The sequence below is a fragment of the Oncorhynchus kisutch genome, unplaced genomic scaffold (genome assembly GCF_002021735.2).
Source record: "Oncorhynchus kisutch isolate 150728-3 unplaced genomic scaffold, Okis_V2 Okis06b-Okis10b_hom, whole genome shotgun sequence".
NCBI classification, from domain to species: domain Eukaryota; kingdom Metazoa; phylum Chordata; class Actinopteri; order Salmoniformes; family Salmonidae; genus Oncorhynchus; species Oncorhynchus kisutch.
In genome coordinates, this window is record NW_022261983.1 from 11,201,376 (window position 1) to 11,212,675 (window position 11,300).

The following is an 11,300-nucleotide window of genomic DNA, read 5'->3' on the forward strand; positions in this document are numbered from 1 at the left end:
GATGTTTATTTAGTACTTTATCCGGGTAGCCGGAAAGTAGAGCATTGCAGTAGTCTAACCTAGAAGTGACAAAAGCATGGATACATTTTTCTGCGTCATTTTTGGATACGATGTTTCTGATTTTTGCAATGTTACGTAGATGTAAAAAAGCTGTCCTTGATATGTCCGTCAAAAGAGAGATCAGGGTCCCGAGTAACGCCGAGGTCCTTCACAGTTTTATTTGAGACGACTGTACAACCATCAAGGTTAATTGTCAGATTCAACAGAAGAGCTCTTTGTTTATTGGGACCTAGAACAAGCATCTCTGTTTAGTCCAAGTTTAAAAGTAGAACATTTGCAGCCATCCACTTCCTTTTGTCTGAAACACAGGCTTCCAGCAAGGGCAATTTTGGGGCATCACCATGTTTCATCAAAATGTACAGCTGTGTGTCATCTGCATAGCAGTGAAAGTTAACATTATGTTTCTGAATGACATCACCAAGAGGTAAAATATATAGAGAAAACAATAGTGGTCCTAAAACGGAACCTTGAGGAACACTGGAATGTACAGTTGATTTGTTAGAGGACAACCATCCACAGAGACAAACTGATATCTTTCCGACAGATAAGATCTAAACCAGGCCAGAACTTGTCAGTGTAGACAAATTTGGGTTTGCAATCTCTCCAAAAGAATGTGGTGATCGATGGTATCAAAAGCATCATTAAGGTCTAGGAGCATGAGGACATATGCAGAGCCTCGGTCTGATGCCATTAAAAGGTAATTTACCACCTTCACAAGTGCAGTCTCTATGATGGGGTCTAAAACCAGACCGAAGTGTTTGTCTTCAGGAAGGCAGTGAATTGCAGTGCAACAGCTTTTTCAATTTTTTTTAGAGGAATGGGAGATTCTATATAGGCCGAAAGTTTTTTATATTTTCTGGGTAAAGGTTTGCCTTTTTCAAGAGAGGCTTTATTACTGCCAATTTCTTTGTGAGTTTGGTACACATCCGGTGGATAGAGATCCATTTATTATGTTCAACATAGGAAGGCCCATCACAGGAAACAGCTCTTTCAGTAGTTTAGTTGGAATAGTGTCCAGTATGCAGCTTGAAGGTTTATAGGCCTTGATTATTTTCATCAATGTGTCAAGTGATATAGTACTAAAAAACTTGAGTGTCTCCTCTGATCCTAGGTCCTGGCAGAATTGTGCAGACTCAGGACAACAGAGCTTTGGAGGAATACGCAGATTTAAAGAGGAGTCCGTAATTTGCTTTCTCATGATCATGATCTATTCCTCAAAGAAAATAATTTATCACTGCTGAAGTGTAAGCCATCCTCTCTTGGGGAATGCTGCTTTTTAGTTAGCTTTGTGACAGGCTATATAATATATAGTTGCAATTCCTCTGTCATCAAACTGTAGGTCAAAAGTAGCCATGTGATCAGTAGCCAATCAGTTCAGAGAGAAGGAGCATGAAGGAGACAGACAAGTACCAAAGTAAATGTGTTTGATCAGTAGCCAATCAGTTCAGAGAGAAGGAGCATGAAGGAGACAGACAAGAACCAAAGTAAATGTGTTTGATCAGTAGCCAATCAGTTCAGAGAGAAGGAGCATGAAGGAGACAGACAAGAACCAAAGTAAATGTGTTTGATCAGTAGCCAATCAGTTCAGAGAGAAGGAGCATGAAGGAGACAGACAAGTACCAAAGTAAATGTGTTTGATCAGTAGCCAATCAGTTCAGAGAGAAGGAGCATGAAGGAGACAGACAAGAACCAAAGTAAATGTGTTTGTTGCTTTAATCAACAAGTTAACCTTTCCATTTTATATTGTGACACACATTTTAATGAGCTCATTTGAATAAAAAAAATTATGAAATGTGAAGAACTGAAAATGTGCATAGCCTCCACATTGACTATGGACCGGTCCCCCTGTATATAACCTCCACATTGACTCTGTACCGGTACCCCCTGTATAAAGCCTCCACATTGACTCTGAACCGGTACCCCCTGTATATAGCCTCCACATTGACTCTGAACCGGTACCCCCTGTATAAAGCCTCCACATTGACTCTGAACCGGTATCCCCTGTATATAGCCTCCACATTGGCCTTTCTAGGGAGTTTTTCCTAGCCACCATGCTTCTACACCTGCATTGCTTGCTGTTTGGGGTTTTAGGCTGGGTTTCTGTACAGCACTTTGAGATATCAGCTGATGTACGAAGGGCTATATAAATAAATTTGATTTGAAATTTGATTTGATTGACTCTGAACCAGTACCCCCTGTATAAAGCCTCCACATTGACTCTGAACTGGTACCCCCTGTATATAGTCTCCACATTGACTCTGAACCGGTACCCCCTGTATATAGCCTCCACATTGACTCTGAACCGGTACCCCCTGTATAAAGCCTCCACATTGACTCTGAACCGGTATCCCCTGTATATAGCCTCCACATTGACTCTGAACCAGTACCCCCTGTATAAAGCCTCCACATTGACTCTGAACTGGTACCCCCTGTATATAGTCTCCACATTGACTCTGAACCAGTACCCCCTGTATAAAGCCTCCACATTGACTCTGAACTGGTACCCCCTGTATATAGCCTCCACATTGACTCTGAACCAGTACCCCCTGTATATAGCCTCCACAATGACTCTGAACTGGTACCCCCTGTATATAGCCTCCACATTGACTCTGAACTGGTAGCCCCTGTATAAAGCCTCCACATTGACTCTGTACCAGTACCCCCTGTATAAAGCCTCCACATTGACTCTGAACCGGTACCCCCTGTATAAAGCCTCCACATTGACTCTGAACCGGTACCCCCTGTATAAAGCCTCCACATTGACTCTGAACCGGTACCCCCTGTATAAAGACTCCACATTGACTCTGAACCAGTACCCCCTGTATATAGCCTCCACATTGACTCTGAACTGGTAGCCCCTGTATAAAGCCTCCACATTGACTCTGAACCAGTACCCCCTGTATATAGCCTCCACATTGACTCTGAACTGGTAGCCCCTGTATAAAGCCTCCACATTGACTCTGAACCAGTACCCCCTGTATATAGCCTCCACATTGACTCTGTACCGGTACCCCCTGTATATAGTCTCCACATTGACTCTGTACCAGTACCCCCTGTATAAAGCCTCCACATTGACTCTGTACCGGTACCCCCTGTATATAGTCTCCACATTGACTCTGTACCAGTACCCCCTGTATAAAGCCTCCACATTGACTCTGTACCAGTACCCCCTGTATATAGCCTCCACATTGACTCTGTACCGGTATCCCCTGTATAAAGCCTCCACATTGACTCTGTACCGGTACCCCCTGTATAAAGCCTCCACATTGACTCTGTACCGGTACCCCCTGTATAAAGCCTCCACATTGACTCTGTACCGGTACCCCCTGTATATAGCCTCCACATTGACTCTGTACCGGTACCCCCTGTATAAAGCCTACACATTGACTCTGTACCGGTACCCCCTGTATAAAGCCTCCACATTGACTCTGTACCGGTACCCCCTGTATAAAGCCTCCACATTGACTCTGTACCGGTACCCCCTGTATATAACCTCCACATTGACTCTGTACCGGTACCCCCTGTATAAAGCCTCCACATTGACTCTGTACCGGTACACCCTGTATAAAGCCTCCACATTGACTCTGTACCGGTACCCCCTGTATATAGCCTCCACATTGACTCTGTACCGGTACCCCCTGTATAAAGCCTCCACATCGACTCTGTACCGGTACCCCCTGTATAAAGCCTCCACATTGACTCTGTACCGGTACCCCCTGTATAAAGCCTCCACATTGACTCTGAACCAGTACCCCCTGTATAAAGCCTCCACATTGACTCTGTACCGGTACCCCCTGTATAAAGCCTCCACATTGACTCTGTACCGGTACCCCCTGTATAAAGCCTCCACATTGACTCTGTACCGGTACCCCCTGTATAAAGCCTCCACATTGACTCTGTACCGGTACCCCCTGTATATAGCCTCCACATTGACTCTGTACCGGTACCCCCTGTATAAAGCCTCCACATTGACTCTGTACCGGTACCCCCTGTATAAAGCCTCCACATTGACTCTGTACCGGTACCCCCTGTATAAAGCCTCCACAATGACTCTGAACCGGTACCCCCTGTATATAGCCTCCACATTGACTCTGAACCAGTACCCCCTGTATATAGCCTCCACATTGACTCTGAACCAGTACCCCCTGTATAAAGCCTCCACATTGACTCTGTACCGGTACCCCCTGTATAAAGCCTCCACATTGACTCTGTACCGGTACCCCCTGTATAAAGCCTCCACATTGACTCTGTACCGGTACCCCTGTATAAAGCCTCCACATTGACTCGGTACCGGTACCCCCTCTATAAAGCCTCCACATTGACACTGTACCGGTACCCCCTGTATAAAGCCTCCACATTGACTCTGAACCGGTACCCCCTGTATAAAGCCTCCACATTGACTCTGAACCGGTACCCCCTGTATAAAGCCTCCACATTGACTCTGTACCGGTACCCCCTGTATATAGCCTCCACATTGACTCTGTACCAGTACCCCCTGTATAAAGCCTCCACATTGACTCTGTACCGGTACCCCCTGTATATAGCCTCCACATTGACTCTGTACCGGTACCCCTTGTATAAAGCCTCCACATTGACTCTGTACCGGTACCCCCTGTATAAAGCCTCCACATTGACTCTGAACCAGTACCCCCTGTAGAAAGCCTCCACATTGACTCTGTACCAGTACCCCCTGTATAAAGCCTCCACATTGACTCTGTACCAGTACCCCCTGTATAAAGCCTCCACACTGACTCTGTACCAGTACCCCCTGTATAAAGCCTCCACATTGACTCTGTACCGGTACCCCCTGTATAAAGCCTCCACATTGACTCTGTACCAGTACCCCCTGTATAAAGCCTCCACATTGACTCTGTACCAGTACCCCCTGTATATAGCCTCCACATTGACTCTGTACCGGTACACCCTGTATAAAGCCTCCACATTGACTCTGTACCGGTACCCCCTGTATATAGCCTCCACATTGACTCTGTACCGGTACCCCCTGTATATAGCCTCCACATTGACTCTGTACCAGTACCCCCTGTATATAGCCTCCACATTGACTCTGTACCGGTACCCCCTGTATATAGCCTCCACATTGACTCTGTACCGGTACCCCCTGTATATAGCCTCCACATTGACTCTGAACCGGTACCCCCTGTATAAAGCCTCCACATTGACTCTGTACCGGTACCCCCTGTATATAGCCTCCACATTGACTCTGAACCGGTACCCCCTGTATAAAGCCTCCACATTGACTCTGTACCGGTACCCCCTGTATATAGCCTCCACATTGACTCTGAACCGGTACCCCCTGTATAAAGCCTCCACATTGACTCTGTACCGGTACCCCCTGTATATAGCCTCCACATTGACTCTGTACCGGTACCCCCTGTATATAGTCTCCACATTGACTCTGAACCGGTACCCCCTGTATATAGTCTCCACATTGACTCTGAACCGGTACCCCCTGTATATAGCCTCCACATTGACTCTGAACCGGTACCCCCTGTATATAGCCTCCACATTGACTCTGAACCGGTACCCCCTGTATATAGCCTCCACATTGACTCTGAACCGGTACCCCCTGTATATAGCCTCCACATTGACTCTGTACCGGTACCCCCTGTATATAGCCTCCACATTGACTCTGAACCAGTACCCCCTGTATATAGCCTCCACATTGACTCTGAACCAGTACCCCCTGTATATAGCCTCCACATTGACTCTGTACCAGTACCCCCTGTATATAGCCTCCACATTGACTCTGTACCAGTACCCCCTGTATATAGCCTCCACATTGACTCTGTACCAGTACCCCCTGTATATAGCCTCCACATTGACTCAGAACCAGCACCACCTGTATATAGCCTCCACATTGACTCTGAACCAGTACCCCCTGTATATAGTCTCCACATTGACTCTGAACCAGTACCCCCTGTATATAGCCTCCACATTGACTCTGAACCAGTACCCCCTGTATATAGCCTCCACATTGACTCTGTACCGGTACCCCCTGTATAAAGCCCTGCTATTGTTGTTTACTGCTCTTTAATGATATGTTTTATCGGTTTTTGTATTTTTCTTAAATGCATTGTTGGTTAAGGGCTTGTAAGTAAGCATTTCACTGTAAGGTCTAAACCTGTTGTATTCGACACATTTGACATATAACATGAGATTTTATAACCATAGGCGAGAACATGAGGTGATCTGCAGGTGATCCGTCTATCTGGTCAACATCCCTGATACACTCCACCCTCTGATGATAATATGTAGAACTTAGAGAAACATGGATTCAAGTAGACTTCCTGGTCCTAGAACAGTGAATTCTCAGGGAACACACAGCAGTACAGCTCTGTGTAGATTCAGAGTAGATCTGAGTTCTGTATTGCACTTACAGTATATCAATTATTTGTATCATTGGCAGACATTGTATACCATTGACATATTTTTATATGCACAAAAAAATTTTGGTTTTGTACACGGTCATATGATACGTGGGACAGAAAAGTACAATCTTAGGTGAGTACAAGGGGTGTTATATCTCAGCAGAGGGTCTGTCAATCTGGTCAACATCACTGATACAGGTCCCCCTTCACCCTCTGGTGGTACGGATAACCTGTCATTACGTCTCCAGAGAAACCTATAAAACCAGCACTAAGGAGGGTCTTCTTCACAAACAACATCTTCCTTTGGTGTTGAGATGCATTGCTTTTACTAGGGTGGGTTCCAGGTCTATGTCAGCCTATTCATTAAAGTTTAACTTGATATTTTGTTGTTTGAAAATATATAGTTGCTATTCCTCTGTCATCAAACTGTAGGTCAAAAGTAGCCATTTGCTCAGTAGCCAATCAGTTCAGAGAGAAGGAGCATGAAGGAGACAGACAAGTACCAAAGTAAATGTGTTTGATCAGTAGCCAATCAGTTCAGAGAGAAGGAGCATGAAGGAGACAGACAAGTACCAAAGTAAATGTGTTTGTTGCTTTAATCAACAAGTTAACCTTTCCATTTTATATTGTGACACATTTTAATGAGCTCATTTGAATAAAAAAAATGAGGAAATGTGAAGAACTGAAAATGTGCATAAGATAAAACCTAGAGACAAGACCTAGAGACAAGACCTAGAGACAAGACCTAGAGACAAGACCTAGAGACAAGACCTAGAGACAAGCCCTAGAGAATCATAATTGAAGTGGAGAAAGCTTTCATGGTAAACTCTGAAACAGCTTTTCATAGACATGTCCCTATATCTCACACACGATATAGGCATTGAAGGAGCAATCATATGTCACCTGCCATGCACCTGACTCGGTCAACATTGTACAGCCTCTATCCCCATCAGGCACTTTTGGTTCCCCATCTGCCCATTTGGAAAAGGTGAGGGGATGGCCTTTCAAATCTACCTGAAACTTCCCCTCTTTCCTGTTGTCCACATTGAGCCATGCATTCTTCAAAGCCCCTTCAAAGACCTGAGTGAGAGCAGTGTTTTCCTCCCGGTTCTTCGGCAAAGCCAACACCAAGCCCCTCTTGGTACAGAACTGAACAGCATCGTCAAAGGAACCCGGTCTCTTGTGTGACACAAAGTACTTCTTGTCAACTCTTCTGGTGAAGTCATAGTTAATGGCTGAAGAGAAACCAAGTATTAATGCAGTCAGTGGAACATTAAAAGGGGAAACAAAAGTTAACTTTTCATATTTCACAAATGCCAACACATGACTAAATTCACACCTCCTTTTCCCAAATTACAAATACTGCATAATTTACGTTGAACGGATGCTTAGTAAGAGACAATATAATCTACGGATGCAGTATCTTAATTTGAGCCAGTTTCACACAGCAGGAAAATGATCCTGCAGCAACAGGAAATATGAATTGTTATGTGGATTATAATGAATGGACATTATTTGTTTTGTTAAGGCAAAACAAGTCTGACATTTTTAAGTGGAAATTAAAACTTTAGAAGCCTTTTGAACCTTGAGTACACTAAACGTTTGCATTTACTACTGTGCAGGAAAATTCTCAGTGACAACAGAGTGATCAAATTAAGATCCGGGATCTGTAATGTTGCATTCAAGTACATATCCTCATACTCTCTGAAATTCACTTCCTTACCCAACTCCAGTTTGACCAAGCTTTCTTGCAGGGGTTCCAGGTCTAAGTCTGTGAAAACAGAAGGTGTGACTAGAGAGAACCAAATAATAAATACATAACCAGGAAGAGATCAATCAGCTGTATACCAGTAGCTCCTGCAGGGCCCGGGGGTCCAGGTGGACCAGGTGGACCAGGGACTCGTTCATCTCGACCAACTAAACAAGGAACTCCAGAGAGTTCAGGAGGTCCAGGTGGCCCTATGGAGAGATAATAGAGATGTGGATGGCTGTATAATGATAGGAGATAAGAGAGATGTTGATGGCTGTATAATGATAGGAGATAAGAGAGATGTTGATGGCTGTATAATGATAGGAGATAAGAGAGATGTGGATGGCTGTATAATGATAGGAGATAAGAGAGATCTGGATGGCTGTATAATGATAGGAGATAAGAGAGATGTTGATGGCTATATAATGATAGGAGATAAGAGAGATGTTGATGGCTGTATAATGATAGGAGATAATAGAGATCTGGATGGCTGTATAACGATAGGAGATAATAGAGATCTGGATGGCTGTATAATGATAGGAGATAGAGATCTGGATGGCTGTATAACGATAGGAGATAATAGAGATGTGGATGGCTGAATAATGATAGGAGATAATAGAGATGTGGATGGCTGTATAATGATAGGAGATAATAGAGATGTGGATGGCTGTATAATGATAGGAGATAATAGAGATGTGGATGGACTTATCGTGAACGAAAATACGTTTTTTTAAAGGTTTTCCCAAATTTCCAAGATGGAGGAAAATCTTTACTTTATGAACAATTGAGGCAAATATGTTCAGCATAACTCACTAAACACCAGCCCCTTTTCACAGGTTTATTTTGGCAAATGGTACAAAGCCTCTTTCTAGGAATTGATGTGGTTATCTAATTGAGGTCTTCAGAGTTCTTTGTCTTCCAAAAAAATGGTGAAGGGTGTTGTGACCCCCTTACGTGAAGGGTGTCGTGACCCTGTCAGACTCTACCTCTCTCTCCAGGTGGACCAGGAAGTCCAGGCATGCCTATGGAGAGACAACAGGGATCGGGTTCATCACCATACTGTACACACCAAAGACAACTTCAACTAGCCTGTAAAGTGCTCTGCAGTCTGATCTGGCTTAAAGTGGCACTTTATTACAAAATCAGTCTATGTTATTGTTTTTTTTGTTAGTTTTTTTATCAAAGGCTAACATCAGGAAATATACCGGACTGGGCTTTCACATTATACCCCAGCCCCAGTTATGTTTGGCAACTGGTAGAGACAAAGCCTGTTTGTAGGAGTAGGAGGGTTTATCTAACCGAGGTAATTCAGAGTTCTTTGTTCTCCATCATCACTCATTACCTCCAGAAGGCCCAACAGGCCCACGAAGGCCAGGAATGCCAGGAATCCCAGGCAATCCTCTAGGACCCCGGCATTCACACTCCTCTGTCTGGCCTGGCAGAACCAGCAGGGAGAGAACACAGAGCCCCAAAGTCAGAGGTCTGCTCAGAGCCATAACCTAAAACATCAGGGAGAAGAACACAGAGACCAAAGTCAGAGGTCTGCTCAGAGCCATAACCTAAAACATCATGGAGAAGAACACAGAGCCCCAAAGTCAGAGGTCTGCTCAGAGCCATAACCTAAAACATCAGGGAGAAGAACACAGAGACCAAAGTCAGAGGTCTGCTCAGAGCCATAACCTAAAACATCATGGAGAAGAACACAGAGCCCCAAAGTCAGAGGTCTGCTCAGAGCCATAACCTAAAACATCAGGGAGAAGAACACAGAGACCAAAGTCAGAGGTCTGCTCAGAGCCATAACCTAAAACATCAGGGAGAAGAACACAGAGACCAAAGTCAGAGGTCTGCTCAGAGCCATAACCTAAAACATCAGGGAGAAGAACACAGAGCCCCAAAGTCAGAGGTCTGCTCAGAGCCATAACCTAAAACATCATGGAGAAGAACACAGAGCCCCAAAGTCAGAGGTCTGCTCAGAGCCATAACCTAAAACATCAGGGAGAAGAACACAGAGACCAAAGTCAGAGGTCTGCTCAGAGCCATAACCTAAAACATCAGGGAGAAGAACACAGAGCCCCAAAGTCAGAGGTCTGCTCAGAGCCATAACCTAAAACATCAGGGAGAAGAACACAGAGACCAAAGGGACAGTAAATCACTGGTTTCATACAAACAGAAGAACAGGAAACATCTGCTTATAAAGTACAGGATGGGAACCTTTACTGTCAATGGGATCGACAAGAATACAAGCTGTTGAAAAGCAGCATGTAGAATATGTGAATGTGTCATTTCAACAGCTTGACTCTGCCATGTTGTTGCCAGTTGAGGGATGGAACGGAAATATAACATTTCTCAAATGAGACAGATGGAACTATTGATGACAGGACTAACAGGAGATCAACATGCTAGTTTAAACAGAAGCTATTGGTATGTTTACAAAGACTCAAATAGAAACAGCAACAGAACCAGTGAAGTAATAGGAACATCGATTGATGACAGGATAACACAGTTAGAATCAACTCATAACACATTGATAATCTATATTCTTCAATAAATCGATGGTTGTAATGATTGAAATGACCGTTGAACATCCGTACAGTTTATATATTGTGCCTTTAAATTGCAGCAAAATAATTAAGACAACAACTAAACAAGTGGGAACCATACCTCTTAAGTTGATGTGCTGGGAATGGATGTGATGTTTCTGTCCTGCTTTGCAACAGAATGATAGAGAAATAGGTTGGTGCAGCAACTTATAAAGACATTGGTAAACAACATGTCACTTTGAAGGATTCATTATTATCGGGAAGTACTTGTGAAGTTCATTTACAGTTTACTGGAAAAGAGACAATCTAGGAATGTAATACCCAGAGTGCCCTGTCAATGTTCACATTTATCACAAAATACTGATGCACGTGGAATCATCTAGCAAGAACACAAACAAATCTCTGACATCCATTGCGCAAATTCCACTTTAGTTCCATTCCACTTCTGGTGAGTTTGAGTAAGGAAGTCTTCCAGTCCAAGGCAAAACAAGGACACAATTATCTCGTCCGAACGACTTATTATCTTTTGTAGTCTGAGTTAGCATGCAATGTTGTTATTCC

The 11,300-nt window shown here is 43.9% G+C and overlaps 1 protein-coding gene across 1 annotated transcript; it reads right to left on the reverse strand.

The window, feature by feature from the left end:
- Window positions 1-7,022: 7,022 nt before the first annotated feature.
- Window positions 7,023-10,983, reverse strand: LOC116360022 (mannose-binding protein C-like). The gene is made up of 6 exons (XM_031814488.1): window positions 10,861-10,983; window positions 9,542-9,698; window positions 9,186-9,221; window positions 8,298-8,408; window positions 8,173-8,220; window positions 7,023-7,684 (listed from the first exon to the last, which is right to left on the reverse strand). The coding sequence occupies exons 2-6, from the start codon at window positions 9,693-9,695 to the stop codon at window positions 7,305-7,307; spliced, it is 729 nt and encodes a 242-aa protein (XP_031670348.1). The 5' UTR covers window positions 9,696-9,698; window positions 10,861-10,983; the 3' UTR covers window positions 7,023-7,304.
- Window positions 10,984-11,300: the final 317 nt, after the last annotated feature.